At 41.2% G+C, this 17,450-nt stretch overlaps 1 protein-coding gene across 1 annotated transcript in view; it reads right to left on the reverse strand.

Annotated features, from left to right (window-relative positions):
• Positions 1 to 3,663: 3,663 nt before the first annotated feature.
• Positions 3,664 to 17,450, reverse strand: part of LOC101849686 (RNA cytosine-C(5)-methyltransferase NSUN2) — a 39,519-nt gene continuing 25,732 nt past the window's right edge. The window contains exons 13-21 of the mRNA XM_013081298.2: positions 16,686 to 16,816; positions 11,642 to 11,795; positions 10,921 to 11,010; positions 10,368 to 10,500; positions 9,716 to 9,796; positions 8,519 to 8,657; positions 6,522 to 6,561; positions 6,014 to 6,141; positions 3,664 to 4,836 (exon numbers count right to left, since the gene is read on the reverse strand). Of these exons, the coding sequence (XP_012936752.1) occupies positions 4,607 to 4,836; positions 6,014 to 6,141; positions 6,522 to 6,561; positions 8,519 to 8,657; positions 9,716 to 9,796; positions 10,368 to 10,500; positions 10,921 to 11,010; positions 11,642 to 11,795; positions 16,686 to 16,816 (1,126 nt within the window). The 3' untranslated portion in view covers positions 3,664 to 4,606. The remainder of the gene's footprint in view (positions 4,837 to 6,013; positions 6,142 to 6,521; positions 6,562 to 8,518; positions 8,658 to 9,715; positions 9,797 to 10,367; positions 10,501 to 10,920; positions 11,011 to 11,641; positions 11,796 to 16,685; positions 16,817 to 17,450) is intronic.

The raw sequence follows: 17,450 nt of genomic DNA on the forward strand, positions 1-17,450 counted from the left end.
CCCCCCCCCCCCCCCTCAGCAACTGATCATTATATTACAATGATAAGCTAGTCTTGACGTAGATCTACGTAATGAAATGTGCGCTGGTCTATGGAATAAAAAAGTTGCCGTACGCTGGCTCTAAACACAGCAACACAACTTTTTGGTAAACTATCCAGATGACACAGGCATGTGCGTTTGAACGAATCGGTCTTTTTTTTACACAGCTCATAATATGCAGACATTTCAGGCACTAACTTGTGACTTCTCTTTAGACATTACTACCTGCTCAGTGCTTGTAATTATCTACACAATACCGTGTGTTTGCTGTAACGAACACTCGGATTCAACGAGATTTTAGGTCAGGCCCGGCGACCTAGTTGAATCTTAGTTCCACTGTAAAAACATGATTTGTGCGGGGTAAAGGCTGCAGAACTGCTTGAAGCTTTTGCCTTCCGTCAGGACAGCATCTTTGAAAGGTAAGGCGTGAACCTCTTGAAACTAAGACCCATGTCCAAGAAACCAGGAGTGGATAGAAGCCAAATTAGACTTAGTCTCACTTTGACATAGATTTATCCCACATCTCGAGCCTAGCTGGTGTTTAGTTTTAGTAGAGGTTTCACGGCGCTCGCAACTGCATAAGGCCATATGAGCGCCAGAAGAATAGAGGTGTTACAAGAGAGTAACAAACAAAAAAGAAGAAGGGGAGATCAGGACAATGGATGTTTGATAGGAAAGAAGAAGCAAACCACACCAGAGCACCGGCCAACCACCCACCCTTGCTGGTGTGCGTACCCCATTTGTGACATTTATTCAACCAGGATAGCTAAAAAATACACCTTGTTTCATGCCTCTTCGGCTTGGTCTATTTTATATCCCGCATTTGCCCATCCCCCACAACTCTGCCATATGCATGGCACAACTCTCTCAAATGATGTATAAAGTCTTCAGAAATGAATTTCTCAAAATAATAAGTGGGTTTGGCGGTATCTATAGGTAATGGTTGCTTTGGACCAGTATGCTCCCTAAACGAAAATGGAGGCAAAACAATGGTATGGGTCGATCTCTGTACTCACATCCATCATTGTTTTTCATAGGTCTGTCATCCCTATCAATATCATCCACAACTGACCCTAGGTTGTCGGATGAATCACCATCTGAGCTGCTATCCCCATGATCTAGCTCACTAACATCAGTATCACACTACCGGTATAAATAGTATCAATCCAATGGGAAGGATTTCCACGACATTGAGCTGTCACTGACAGCCTTACAATCATTGTCATTTTCACTCACTTCACATTATATGATGAAAGGAAGGCAAAAACATCAACATGGAAACGCTGGAAGTGAGAGATCGTTCATATTTCTTAGAACGGAAGTTGGTTTCTCCACACTGAAGAGAAGCTGAATCATTGGCAAGGAAACATACTATTACTATGTCTGTGCATCGGTACACCGGCCCTAAGTATGATTGAGGGTCGTTTGGTGAGCGCCCGTAGGTATATATGGAAGGGTTAATTTTGAATTTTTATAAATTTCAGCTAGGTTTGAATTTGTCTATATCCGCACACACAAAGGACACAGAGAGGGAGAGATTCAGATACATACATGTAAATCACCGACAAAAAGACACTTTTTAAACAGCAGTAACAGTAACAGCAGAATCATTTCCCTTGAGGTTGGGCAGTTAGAGCTATTTTATTATCAGAACTGTTAAACAGTCAGCCCCACTATTCCGCCAACTTCATGTTCTCATTCCACTATAATGTAATGACGTCTGAATATATAAAGGAAAAACTATTTTTTCAGAGGCTTCTGTGAGAGAAAGGCTCATCTGTTAAAATCTGAGGATTGTCCATTCTCAGGTTGTCAGGTTGCAACGCCAAGTATTTGGCAAATGTCTGTTTATATATTTTACTTTCAAAAGAGACATTTTCTTTGCCTCATTATCTTTGCTGCTGTTTATGTCCAACTTAAACTGTGGCTAATGCAGAGACTGAACTGACTCTGTCTAGAGGCATTCCACTCCAGATAACAGTTCGATGCCCATAAATTCTTTTTTAAGTTAAATCCGGGATTCTTTTCCTTTATCTTATAGTGGATTCATTGTCAGTGAAGCAGATTTCAATGTAATTTTATTCCTGCCAATAACATTGGTGATAACATGACAGGTCAAAAAGACGGCATTAGTTAAAACTAATTGCCAAGCATAGAAATATGAACATGGAAGTAGGCCTGTTGCTTTAGTCACTTAAAAAATTACCAGAGAAATTCGGGAGTGAGAGTGAGTTGTTGATGTGTGTGGTTTCCTTATAGTTCTGTGTTAATTCTCTACAACATTGAAAAAATTTGGCTTTTTCCGTTACCAATAAGTCTCTGACCAGTTCCTTTTGTATTCCTCTGGAGTAAGCATGGTGCACATATCAGTTAAGAAAAATAAGGGCATACTGTCCTCTTAATTATCAAATACCTTGATAACTTTAAACTTCAATTGAAATTTTAAGATGTAAGTGTAAGTTCAATTTCAATACACAAAAGTATGTTACGTACATGTATGTGCTTTGCCACCTCTTTTTCTGTATGTAATTTATTGAGTTGTTTTGTTTGATACTTGAATGGAATAAACACAACATGGACAATATCTCAGCCTTCATGTCATTATTTTGTCTTGTAACTTGTATTGCTTAAAAGTGTGAAAGTAGGTGGTTGGTGGGTGCTCAGGTGTGGTTTGTTCTTTCTTTCCTTTCAAACATCTTGCGTCCTTATCTCTCCTCCTCGTTAATGTCACTCTCTTGTAACACCTGTAGTCTTCAGCACTTAAATGACCTGTGTTGCAAATGCTGTAAAACCATTTCCGAAACTAAAAAGTGTTGGAACAGAAATAAACGAATTCAACCAAGACATCAAAGATGAATTGTCTTTGACTGATTGTTCAGGGGACACACACTTTGTCTTTGAAAGCTGTCATTTATTTTCTGGAATTCAGGCTTAAATTGACAAATGCTAAAACAATTTCAAAATATAACAACCAGCACCCACCAGATCTGCAATGAGATAGTACAGAAAGGTGTAATAAAATCAAGTTTCTTCATTTCTAATAAGCTCTCAGTTAATAAAAGACAAATACACCAATAGTAAGACGTCAACTTAAAATGACAATAAGCTTCATCAACGGTAGAACAATTACCTCTGCAGCTTCAGGCTGGTGGTTACTTTAAGATTGGTTTTAATTTCTTTTCTGCACTCGTTTTCCAATAACTTTTAACACATTACACCCTTAGGATCTGGACGGGAAGTCCATTCCTAGATCCAAAGCAAGGGGAAGGAACCCACCTCCCGTTAACACAAGCGTTTAAAAAACACATTTAAAAAATACTAAACAAATTCAAAAAAGCCTGAAAAAATACAAGTTTGACAGAAAAATGAACGCAGTTTCAGAAAAATATAACTTTATGCATGTGCAAATTGTTGGAAATGTTCTAACTTTAGTTCAATCGGGGTGTCCAACCCGTCACTCCCACTCTCAGCCTTGCGGCCGGGCCCTGGATCTAAATTCTACATCTGATAAATCTAAATCGACATAAACTATCGCTACAACGTTTTAATCAATATCCAATTCATCTGATTTATCATATGCTTGTTTAAGTTCAAATCCATCGTTATTTCATTTTTTGAACTCAGTTGTGTTGCTTTTCAAGTCGAGACACCTTCGAAGTGTCAGAAACGCAATCGCACTTCAATCAGTTTTAATGTGAAAACCACTGGCCCGAAAAATTTCGTTTCGGTATCAAACGGAAGAAGAAACATTTTTCAACCATGTAAATGTAAATCAAAATCTCGGCCCCAGAGTTTCGATAAGGCGAAACTTCATTTCTAAAGACTTTAAGTCGGTGGGGGCAGTTCTGGGCGAGTTAGAGTGGAGCGCGTATGAAAATTCTTGTGCGAGTTAGGGTGTAATTTGTTAATTCTGTGAAAAAAAGTAAGAATGATGAAAGTACAGGAGATTATCTGTCTCTTCAAATTAAAATCATCACTGGTCCACAGTTGTTTATTTAGAACTTAAAGTTTAAGCCCTTTGATTCTAGGCCAGACTGAACTTCTCAGAAACAAATTAAAAATATTACATGACTCACAGACATGCGCGCAACTGAACATGTCAATAATTCAGTCTGTAAGGAAGATTAAGAGCTTCAGGAAATGACAAAGATAGAGCATATCTTATCAAAAACATTTACGGTTCAAAATGAAAAAAGTCAAACATATCTGACTTCTGTAACCGCTGAGCAATTGAATAAAAATAAACAGGCACTTTCCCTTGCTTCCAGAGATTGTAAATAAAGCCAATTACTTAGTATTACATACTGGTTCCTCTTTACAGACGGGACTGTTTATGTCAGTAAACAGAATTCTGTTCGGACAAGACTCCAAGCCACAAAAGCTCCAATGAAAAAAAAAACTGTAAAGTAAATCATGTGAATATCATTAATTGCACTTTAATTTTTAATATGTTGAAGCTGAGGAAGGGAAAGAGAATTTTAAAAAGGTAAAAGCTCATCCCAAATCCAAATTTGCTATCCCTAAAATTGTCTCCACAAAGGTTTAACTACTGCTATGCTTAAATCAGTTATGACGCATCTTCCTTCGCATCTTCAGGAGGACCTTCACTGCTGTCCTCGGGTACTTTGGCCTCTTCCTCTTTCAACTGATTATCCTTCTCCCCCTCTTCTCCTTTGACATCATCAGCTTCCTCAGCACCGCCATCATCATCACCTTCTTTTGCAAGGGCCGAGTCTTCTTGTTCGGCAGATTTCTTCGCCTCAAGTTTGGCTTGTTTCTCTGCTGCTACACGCTTGTCTGGGAATTATAACATAGATAAGGTAAGGGGTAAGATAAGATAAGATAAAGAGACATATTGTCCAGATCCAAGCACACTGGTTTGGTGTTCCACCATGCGCACACACACAATAATGTTGGTTGGTTTGAGTAAAGAGAAGCAACACCAACACAGCAGCGGCAACATATAAATATTATCATACAACCGATATTCTTAGAGACAAAATCTTTATTAAAACTGGAAACAGTTCACACATGAATGTCCATTAGTTATTGTAACTAAAGTGAAGGTTTTTTTACAGCAATAATAAAGACATGTGTCTAAACATGTCATCAAGCAAGCATAAATGGAATTAATCAAGAGTACCCCAAAATACTTGCTTGCCATAACCCCCCCAAAAAATTAAGCTATAAACAGTAGAGCATGACAACGCTGTTTTCTGTCCTGGAATTCTCTCCAATTTCGAAGAACGAGGGAAGCACTACAAGTCCACTCGTTTCTAATATATTCATAATTAATAAGGGGTGAATCTATTGATTTAAAATGTCTTGAAAAAGTGACAGAACTAATTTATGTAAATATATAATGTCACTCTAAATCTACGATGCTAATTTTTTACTAATTGACAATCAAATAATGAGGAGTATGATGGTATACTCAATTACATTCGTAACCCCCCCCCCCCCCCCCAAAAAAAAAAAGAATTCAGTTCATTTCCTAATTTTTAGCTTACACAGGATAAGTGACTATCCTCAATGTTGACAACTCTTATCCAACTTTCCTTTCTGTAAGCTACCATTTCAAAATTGTGCTGTTCAAACACCTTGGGAGGTGCTCATAGACCTGACCAAACTGATAAATCTCAACAAAGGTAACACAGCATTTTTACAAGGCACCTCACTAACAGGAGAAAATTCAACCATCGACACAATCTAAACCTTTCAGAGGTGGACAGCTTCAATCCTGCCAGCCATGGACCAACCTGGGCGGAGAAGGATACTGCATCACAGAAAATGGAGATACTCAATAAAAAAGAAACTTTACCAAACAAGAATCAAACCGGTGCCTCCTGTGCCCAACTACAAAGCGCCTAACCGTTGCAATTGTGAAGTGGGAGTCATAATTGTGGATGTGGAAACTGGAAAAAAAACCAACAGAAACAACAAATAAAAAACAAAAGGTAAACGTAGCACTCACTGATTTCCTTCAGGTCCTCTCCCAGTAACATCAGAGCGTGGGCGCGATCACACCGAGAGCCAAAGCATCGGACAGAAGCTTTCCCACGCCACCCACAGAACACAATCTCACATTTGGGAGATGGTTCCCTGATTTTAAAAAAAGGAAACAAAAAAATTATTAATAAAGTAATAAGTAATAAACATTTATTTTGCACACACTACCTGTACCCCCCCCCCCAGCATCTCATTTCTTTTCCTGTTCTATACTGTACTGAAGTGGCCATAAATACGCAGAGAGGACGTAGGGTGATTATTTCTTCTATGAGCCATAAAAAAAATCTTGTTCATACTTGGACAATTACCCAGTCCACATCATCAAAATAACTGTTATAATTAGCGGCGCGCACACCCCCCGTTATTTTTTGTAACAAAATACGAAATAATAGTTTAAAAAAAAAAAAAAGTAAATCACTGAAAAGTTGAATCAAGCTGACGTAAACACAGGGTGACAATTTTGGTATACTCACTTCTCTGAAGGACTGAACATAAACACTGTGCTGCCAGGAGCTGCCAAAGAGAATACAAAGAAGTAATATTAACAAAAAGAAGAACACAAGCAATTCAGAAAAAATATATGAAAATATTCTTTTTGTTTCATTTTTTTTTAAAGTAGAGGTTTTGCGACACTCGCAACTGCATAAGGTCATATGAGCGCCAAGGGGTGGATGTCAACTGAGAAGTCCTTACAGGGAATCAGACTTACTCTGCTCACCTCTCTAGCTTCAACAGCACACAGTCTGCTTTGACTATCAAGGCACTCCGGAAATGGTGGGTCACAAGAGAATGACAAACATACAAAAAAAGTAGAGGCAAAATGACAATAGTAAGCATTAGGAAAGAAAAAGCAGCAGTACCCTGTTGTAGCTCAGGCACAGTTATGAGCGTGACATTGATGAATCAGCCCTTTTACAATTCTACTGAGCATGAACGAGAAATGTCCCCCCTTTGGGAATGGCCAAAGGACACTTCAGTCAGTGGCACTGCCCCCGGGGGGTAGTAGAGGTTTTACGGCGCTCGCAACTGCATAGGGTCATATGAGTGCCAAGGGGTAGATGTCAACTGACAGTGCTTCCACCAGCTGAAGCTGAAAAGTAAGAAAAATTCTGCACCAGTAGGGTCCAAGAAGAGCGTCCAAGTGGGAGTTCAGGGGGCGAAGCCCCCAAAGAAATTGAAATTTAGTGCTTTTAGAGGGTTGAAAATGGCATTTGGGAGCCTGTTTGAAGAGATTGCCTACAAACTATAACATTTATTTTTTCACTAACATTTTGTCTTGTTTGATTTTTTCACCAAGACCTACAAAATATATTTCCATTGGTGGCAATGTTTAAAAGCAGGTTCCCCTTCCAATGCTACTATAATTCAATTAATTTGGCATCGCACAATTGATAGAAGGCAAACCTGGGTATAACGAATAGGTATGTAACTTCACAATACAGTTACCTCGCATATACCCTTATTATCCTTAAATTTCACGTCTGAATGTCGCATGTCACAACCTTGGAACACCACTTCGAATTATTCTTGATTTTAGTAGTTTTACGCTGGTTTTAGCATAAATTTCTTTCATCGCGGCCCTTATCGCGTTTCCGTGCCGTAGAATCTTCAACAGTCCGAAGATAGAAAGGAGGAAATTGCAACAAACAGTTCGCCAGATTTTGATCAATCCACAGGTAAAAATGTACTGCCGACCAACCCGCAATGAAAGCACCTCTCTAGCTTCAACAGCACAAAGTATGCTTCCACTATCAAGGCACTCTGGAAATAACGGGTCACAAGAGTGTGACATACATACAAAAAAAGCAGAGGAAAAATGACGATTCGGAAAGAAAAAGCAGCAGTTCCCTGTTGCAGTTCAGGTTATGAGCACAACATTGTTGAATCAGCCCATTTACAATTCTACTGGATAAGAACAAGTTAATGTCCCCCTTTGGGAATGGCCTAAAGAAACTTCAGCCAGTGGCACCGCCCTGGAGGGTTAAAAATATTTAAATTCCCAGTTTTTGCCAGGGTTGCGTTTTCACAGAGTTGCCACTTAGGGTAGAAGAAATCCAACAGCAGACAGAGCAGCCAATATAATAGCAAAGATTTTAAGTTTTCAAAATACAAAACAAAGCATAACACAACCAACCTTGATGCTCATGCGTTTAAATTTAAAACACGTCAAATTTTCAAAATACTGGTGTGATATGAGCCACTGGCATCTGTGATGTAATGGTAAGGCTCTTCCCCACCACATGTAGAAGATGTGAGTTCAACTTCAAAGACAGGAGGTGTTTTTAATCTGATCTCTCCGTCTGCTGGGCCATTGCAACCCTATATACACGAGTTGACAAGCAGGCTATAAATAATCTAAACTGAGTTGACGAGGGCATAAAACACATACAATAACAATTATGATATGAGCCAACATAGCAATTACAAGACACGGATCAGAATCTAACTCCACAAAGAGACAATGACATACACATTTTCTTGAGCTGCTCCTGTGTGTCATCGCTGAGCTTGAATGTGAAAGGGTTCTCCTGGCTTGTGATGATGATGGCGTCACTTTTGTTGACGGTCACCAGGCGCTTAGTCACGTGGGGCTGAAGGGTGGCCACACACTGGAGTGGGGGGAAACACCACAGGTCACGGCAAGGAATGATGACGTTATCAGGCTTGTAAACTTTTTCAAAGCCCAGTCAAGGACACCCAACGTAATAACATTACTCAGATTACGTACCAAAGAAGAACATAACACCAAATGGGACTGATTTTTGGTGTAGTGTATGTTACATCTCAAATTCCCAATGGCCGAATCCCGGACAGTCCAGGAAAATTCAGGACAGTTGGCAAGCTTGCATTATGTTAAAGGGCAGGTGTCATGAGAGGGGGAGGGGGGAGGCAGTCTATGTATTTTCCCTTCAGACTCAACTAACCCTGTGCCTCGAGCATAAGACATGGTGGAGACATATTATAGAAGTGGGGTACTGGTAGGTCTTACCATGTTTCCTGTTCCCTTTTAGCTAACCAAATTGACTCTGAGCCCGGTGTCTGAGATGAGATAAGGAGGGAGAAGGACACCAATTTTTTATTTTATCCATATGCTTTCATCTGGAACTGGAGCAGATGGGAACAAATTCCTCCCCTTCTCAATAAGGAATTAACTCTGGGTAATTCTTTCATGAAGTATGCACACACATACACACACACTGAGAGGGGAGCAGTGAGAAGTCTCACATGAATCTATAATGAAGGACATCCCACAGGGGGTCATCGGCATCATAGTCTAGCATAAAACTATAGTACAGTCCATTTAAACCAAAATCTGTGGAACTGCTAGATTTTCTTCGGTTTAGCTGGGTTTTCAATATTTAGAGAAATTGCTCTTTTTAATATCTGTGCATCTGTTGTGCAAATAGGGTTCCAAATGTATTACTATTCATCATACTGGGCAGAGATTTAAGAACAATATACTCTGCTGACAACTGTTACATGTAAAGTGTTTTGTATTATCAATGACTACATTAGAGTTACTCATAGAGAAACACTCATGAGTTGTTCAGGCAGCAAAAAAAGATTTAATCATAAACAAAAATTAATCCATCTGTCTATCCATTCACAAACAAACATCTTTACTAAGATGACAGGAAAAAAATAAGGAAAAAGCTTTTTATCTCACCTCTTGTGTGATTCTGAAATCACATTCAGGTACTAGTGGTGATGGACTGCGACTGAACGTCTTCACTCCCATGTTGATAAACTATTATGTAAAGAGGAAATTAGGAGAAGTCCGTTACGACATATTCATGATTCTACGGATGTCTGGTTAGAGGGCCAGTGGCTGTACTGTAATCGACAAACTTAACATATCAAAGATGTGAATCTTTGTTATCGACAACCTCAGAAGACGAACAATTTTAATTCCTTTTCTCTTCCGTGAACTGAATTTAAAATGCAAGCTACATACAATACGCATGCAATGAAATATTATGCATAATATTATATTTAATTCATGTATGATTTAAAACATTTCAAAATAAGAAGAAATAAAATTGTTCAGACTGAGATCAATAAATGGTTAACATAAACAGGCAAACTTTTTACACTTCACAAGATAATTGTAATTTAAAAGACTATAAACAGTAAAGAAAAAAAAATGGGGAATGAGTATTCATACTTTCCCAGAGAAAAGCCATCACGGTGTTGTAAACCTCAAGACAGACAACAGGACATTATTTGGGAAAAAACCCAAAAAAACCAAAGTGTCTGAAAATCATCTTGGCACAAAAGACCAATAGAAAGAACCAATACACCAAACTTTCCAAACTCACCCTGATTCGGTTCTCGTTGCACCTGACAATGTCTCTGATGGCCTGTGACACATAGTACAGTGATCGCTTCCCCTGTTCCGAGCGGTACAGAATGAGACTGGCTGGGAAATCTTCCCCTAGGCCGAAAAAATCTCTGAAACAAGGAATAACAAAACCATGAACATCCTCACCAAATGCATAAAGTTGTCTGAAAACCAGACAACCACGTTAGAGTATAGTAAGACATTTCACATATGAACAGCCAATAAAAAAAACTGCAAGGGTGTATATTATCACCAAAGACATGAATGGACATTTGGAATGTAAATCAAAGGAGCTTTTGTGAAGTCAAGAAAGCCTTCTGAGGGATACAAGACTATAAATAAGCACTCCAAACATTTTTTTATTCAACAGCAGTTCCTTTTTTCAGAGGTCATACCAGCCCGAGTTCTTCGTCTCCTCCTGAAACCTTGACTTTTTCAGAATTCATTTCAGAAAAAAAATTTACCTCCCCCAAAAATAATATATTCTACATAAAACTTTTGTCAGTTTGAAACACATTACACTTTTTTACCTTATTGGAGGCCACACAGGATCTTCAGCTGTCATGAAGAGGAAGGGATCTTCCTTGTAGCCATACATTCGCTGTTTCTTTGGCTTGGGTCTGCAGAAAAAAAAGTACAGAGTGAGTTAGCTTTTTAAGTCCTACTTCCTTTCTTTCTCAGCTTTTTTTTTTCTTTCCGATTGTCCAGCATTTTCCCTGAACTAATACCCGCTACCATGTTGACATGCTTCTCTTTATTAAAACAAAATAAGTTATACCAAGTAGGTTCATCTCTATAGCACCCACTTTTTGTCTTTGTGACTTGCCTCATATCAGTGTCTTTTGCAGATATATAATCATGTAGCCTACCATTTGAGCTTTTTTTATTCATTCCAAAAATCCATGTAAAAAAGAGCTATGTACATAACTGCAAAAAGTTCTTCTTTCACTTTCCGCACTTTCGACAATCCAATATGGAAAAATGAATCGCATGTCATGGCAATTACAAAACAGTGGAGGATGGAGCTTCCATTAACAAACAATCATCTTTGATAACTATGGTTGGATTTCAAAGATCTGTATTATGCATTCTGTTACAATTCTACCCATGACTGGGGAAAACAAAAACCCCAACTTGAAATTATAGCACATAGTTGAAGGGCCAACCATGGACAGAGAAAGAGAGTGAGCCCGCTGCCCCTCACATCTTTATTAAACACCCTGCAAAGAAGAGAGAGTTTGTCGTCCTTACTCTTCCCCTGACTGAGGTGCCTTTCTCTTGTCACCGCCTGTCTCAGTAGCCTCTTCCACTGCTGCTGACTGGGCTGTCTCAGTCTCAGGTACTGACTCGCTGCTCTTTACTGTTTGCTCCGATTCTGTTGGCGCTTGCTCCTCTGCAGTAGAGGCTGAAAAGACAAAGGTATGTGTGTATATAATATACAGTTGAAATTGTCTACGGCGGCCATCCATTGTCAAGAAGAAAAGGGGTCCTCTTAAGCAGGTGAGCACCTTACACAGTGTCATTATAATAAAATACATCTCTACCTGTATCACCTGTCCTGGGCAACAACGTCATTGCACACCGGACAGGTCCATAAGTGCTCAGTTTCCCCCCAGCACCAAAGCCCGCAAGGTATCCATACCGATTGTTCCGGTGGCTGTCTGATTATGGCGAAGTCTTTCCTTTCCAGATAATCGTTCCTTTCTTCCTTCTCCCCTCTCTATCCCCATTTCCCGCATCCTAATGATTGCGTGGTGTTCTGCTGTCTCCCTGTCTTCTTCATCCCGCCACTTTTTCTCCAGGGTCTTCAACACTTCCCCTTTGTCAAATTTCACCTCACTATCAACCACGGCACTGCCTGCCAGCCTATCAGCCTCCCCATTGCCTTTCACTCCAGGGTGCCCAGGACAGAATATCCACGTGATGGCTCTAAGTGATGAGTGTTGCATTGGGTTCATCCATTCACTCCAAAGAAGCCCTTTCTCAACCCTTCGCAAGATGCTCTGGGAGTCTGTGACAAGGATGAGATGAGTAGTTCTTGGTCTTGTATTATGAAGCCATCCAAGCGCTCTTGTCACGACCTCAATCTCCATTTTCATGCTTGAAGTTGTTCATTCTATGGCCCCTGACATGCCATGAAACTTTTTGTTCCCACTGTACACCACAAAACCCCATCCACTTCTCTCACCCTTCCTAACTAATCCATCCGTATAGATCACTGGGTCCTCTGGCTTGAATGCTCCTCAATTAACTGTCGTATATCATTGTCGTTAATGACAGCAGCACATTCCCGTCTTTCACGACCCAAAGTGATGTGAACGTTGGCCAGGCTTCTGAAATAGGGGCTCGGTTCAATCCATTCCTTTCCACAGCATATTTCATCGAAGCCACAAACTTTCCTCAAGGAGTCTTTGGCTTCTGCCATCCATGAGCTGCCCCGCTTGATCCTGTTTCCCTTGATGCTGCCCAGGTTGTCATGCAAAGGGTGCCTCGGGTCTCCCAAAACATTCAAGTACAGTTTTGCCTGTGCCACCTTATGCCTCACTCTGATGCTGGCCAGGTCAAGGATGTATCTCATACAGACAACATGGGTGTCCTTTGTGCAACCTAGAACGGCCTTCATAGCTGCATTCTGTACTCTCTACAACCTGTCTATCTGAGTCTTGGACAGGGAGAGGATGCCCAGCCCATAGTCTATGACTGACATAACCACCAGCTGCATTAGGAGAAAAAGAACTCTCTGTTGAATTCACGCTGAAACCAAGGTCTTCACTACATTGATGCCTTTCTGAGCCCTGACAGCAACATTGTCAATATGTCTTCGGAACGAAAGTGTCCTGTCCAGAGTGATTCCCAGGTACTTCAGCTCATGCTGTCTGTCTATGAGAAAGTGGTCAAACACAATTGGAGGCGCAGGATCTTTCACAATATGGTTGTTGAGTGAGCACCAGATGACCTGTGCTTTGTCTGAATTGATGACCGCATTGTATTCCTCACACCAATCTGCGACCTTGCTCTTCCTGTCCAGTAGCATCCGTCCAACCGCTAGCCTGTCACGACCTTGTCCGTAGACCCTCACATCATCTGCAAATGTTAGGATTCTTCCTGCTTCACTTACACCGATCCTGGCAATTTTGGATGTATATATGTTGAACAGAACCGGTGATAATGCTGATCCTTGTGGCCGTCCTGAGGCAATCACTACTGGGTCTGACATCCATCGCCCACTGATCAGCACCACCTTCCTCTCAAACAGAGAGGAGATCCATTTTATCAACCAGGAATCAACATCCATTTCCATCAGGAGATCCATGAGCTTGCCGTAATCAAGTCGGTTATAAGCATCCTCTAGGTCTATAGCAGCCATTGCTGTCTCCTCCTTTCTCTGGAACCCTTCAAATACATCAAAGGCTAACACAGCCGTGTTTGTGCAGGTGTCTTTCCCTAGTCTGTAGCTTCCAAGGCCGTCTGGAAGGAGCTTTTTCCTCTCTAGGTAATTTGCCAGCGTTTTGGCCACAATCTTTTCCAGGATCTTTCCATACGTGTTCTGCATGGTGATGATTCTGTATCCCTTGATGTTAGAGTGGTCTTTGCCTGGTTTAGGAAGAGGCATGAGGTAGCTGTGTAGCCACTCCTCTGGGATCTTGCCTTTGGCCAGACTCTCGTTGAAGTCCGCCACCATGCCCTGTAGATCTTTTTCATCTGCATCCTTAAAATGGCTGTATCTCACCCCATCAGGCCCTGCTGTACTATCTTATCTTAGTACAACCTCCCAAGTAGACACACCTTGCTTTTCCTTGATCTTATTAAACGGTGCGTCTTAAAGGCCATAATGTCTTGTGACAAGTTTAAAACATTAAACCAAAGAGGCAACTCCCAGTGGTCCAGGCTTCTACCCAAACTGACGAGTGGCCACGCCTAGGGGCTAGTTGATGCACGCAGATGTGAGGAGTTTCTCATCTAAACAAGTATACATGAGAACAAAACTTTGTAGGCAGCTTCTCCGTTGGAAGCTACATTCCTTTGTCATTGTTTATGTCCATTCTTCATCTTCAGTCAAAGCACATATTCTGAAAGTAACAGAGTCAAAGTACAAATGTGGAAAGGCCAATCAACACACCAAACTGCTCCCAGAATATTATTGATCTACTAACGCAGAGACATACTTGACCTAAATTTTGTCAACAGGGCATGAAAATTTATTAGGTAGCGTAAACACAGTCTCGCGGGCACTTGAGTCTTTCAATGAAATCGGGGTAATTCAGACCGCTGTTTCTTTGCTTTTTCGCTATAAAACAGCAAATAACCCCCCCCCCCCCCCCACCAGGGCAGTGCTATTGACTGAAGTGCCCAAAGGGGGCACATTAACCATGTTCTTATGCACAGCAGAATTGTAATTGTAAATGGGTTGATCCATCAATGTCATGCTCATAACTGTGTCTGAACTGCAACACGGAACTCCTGCTTTTTCTTTCCTAATCCTTACTATCATCATTTTTCCTCTACTTCTTTTGTACGTGTGTCACGCTATTTCCAGGGTGCCTTGATAGTCGAAGCAGACTTTGTGCTGTTGAAGCTAGAGAGGTGAGTAGAGTAAGTCTGATTCCCCGTAAGGACTTCTCTGTTGACATCCACCCCTTGGCGATCATATGACCTTATGCAGTTGCGAGCGCCGAAAACCTCTACTAGAACAAACACCAAATGCTGTACACCTTGAAAAAGTTCGGCTTGTCCTCATTACAGTGGTGAATGTTGTTTGTAGGCCGTCGAGTCCGAATAACATTTTTTCATATTCGGACTCGAGTCCAAATAAAAAAGTTTCTTATTCGGACTCGAGTCAGAATATGAAAAAATGTTATTCGGACTCGGGTCCGGAAAAGAGGAAGTGTCTTCGTTCTATAGGTCATACGTTAAGTGCTTCCAATTTTCCGCCATTTTTTAGTTTCCCCCACACCTTATCTGCCAATCAAATGCCCGCCGCCTCATTGATATGCCCCCCGCCCCCCCATGTTTTCCACTTTCTTTGTTGTAGAAAAAGGTAAAATTGAAGATAAGCAGACCACCTGGCACCTTCACATTATGAGCTGTGTAAAAAAAAAAGACCGATTCGTTCAAATACACAAGCCTTGTCATCTCGATTGTTTACCAAGAAAAAGTTATGTTGCTGTGTAGAGCCGAGCATACGGCAACTTTTGATTCCATAGACCAGCGCACAATTCATTACGTAGATCTACGTCAAGACTAGCTTATTATTGTAATAATGATCAGTTGCCGGGGGATAAAAGACAGACGCGTATGCGACGTTCAACGCCCGGACCGATAGTGCCCCCCCCCCCCCCCTTCCCGACACGCACACACAGCGACACTTGTGCAGGCCGCCCTTCCGACCCCCGACACACGCTAACGAGCCATCTTTAATTGCTTCTGGTGACCTCTTGACAAATAAACATTCATTAGAAGCACTATAACTTTTCAGGCCGGCCTCAAATTCATTGTAAGATAGAAACTCGGCTCCTGCACAAAACGCCATTTTGCCCGAAGTGATCCCGGTCTCTACCCAGCCTGAGGCTAGTCACGAGTGAGGCAGGACAGGAAGCCGGAGTCACGAGTCACAGGAAGTCGGAAGTCGGAAGTGATGTCATGCTGGACAAGAATCAGAGTCCGAATAACATTTTTTCATATTCGGACTCGAGTCCGAATAGTCACTTCGTTGTTTGTATATCCAAGTATTTGGATCTGCAGAATCGCCGTGGAAGGCAAATCCCCTCCCGGTTAGAATGCACGACCGGCCGGTTAAAATATTGACACCCATGCATTCAGTACACTACAGTATAGAGCCGACTCGCTCGCCGTGGGGGCCGGAGCGGCACCGGCCGGGTCAGCACTTGGTGTTTTTAGCAAAATAAAGACAGATTATCGTGTTTGAGGCGATATAATACTGAATTGCTATGATGTCAAAAAAAAAATAGGCTCCATAACTATGTTATAGTGATTGTACTCTGTTAATGTGGAGATATTTGGTGCACTTGGTACTCTTTTATTATCTGTCAAACATAAGGTTGCCGCCACTTAGCGATTAAGCAATATTTTATCAAATTTAAAACAGCAGCCATTTTCTTTAAAATTGACTGAGAGGTAAAATAATGGTGCCAAATTCTCAGGAGATACAGGCCTTTCATATGGAACAGATAAATTTGGCAAACAGCTACTTTGAAAATTTAGTTTCTGGAACCTACATTTATTGAAGAAAAATTAAATTTCAAACTTTTTTTCAAAAGGCTAAATCTTCACATACCTGCCTCAGCAGCCTTAGCGGTTGCCTCTGCCTCCAGTCTGGCCTCCCTGGATCCCGGCAAGTGACGAACTTTCTGCAGCGCTGCCACAAAAAAACCTCCAGTGTTCTGCTGGTGGGGGAGGATACGGATACTGAAACAAACATGAGAACCAAGGTAAGAGGTTTTTTTCGGTGGATGGGGGGGGGGGGGTGAGTGTGTGTGTGTGTGTGTGTGTGTGTGTGTGTGTGTGTGGGGGGGGGTGTGTGTGTGAGAGGGTCCACTAAAACCTGGTAATTATAATGTTTTATGACCCAAGTTACACAATTCAGATTCCCACGAAGGCGAGCTGTTTCAACCCTGCCCGCCAGGACCAGCCTAGAATACAACATTCCAGCAAACAGAAAAACTCGATAAAATAACTTACCCACATGGAAACTGAATTCACATCTTCTGCATGAAGCAGCATAAAGCCTAACTAGCAGACCGCAGACATTGCTAATAACAACTTCTTCAGAGTTAATCTCAGTCGATACTTATTTTATGCTAGGGAAGCAAAATCACCTGAAAGGAGAGGGTAACAAAACATTTCTACTTAAGATTGCTAAAACAACAACCGAGATGTGGTCAGCTGTGGAAAGGGGGGAGGCGAGAATACACAAGTCCTAACAACCACATGTTTCAAAGTTGGTCCTAAATTTAATTTTTCAACATTGAAGCTCCAGAAGATCATTAGCCACCTGCAGGGATTCAAACCTTATGCAAATGACAATTTGACTGGCACAGGT

The sequence above is a fragment of the Aplysia californica genome, unplaced genomic scaffold (genome assembly GCF_000002075.1).
Source record: "Aplysia californica isolate F4 #8 unplaced genomic scaffold, AplCal3.0 scaffold00125, whole genome shotgun sequence".
Taxonomy (NCBI): Eukaryota; Metazoa; Mollusca; class Gastropoda; order Aplysiida; family Aplysiidae; genus Aplysia; species Aplysia californica.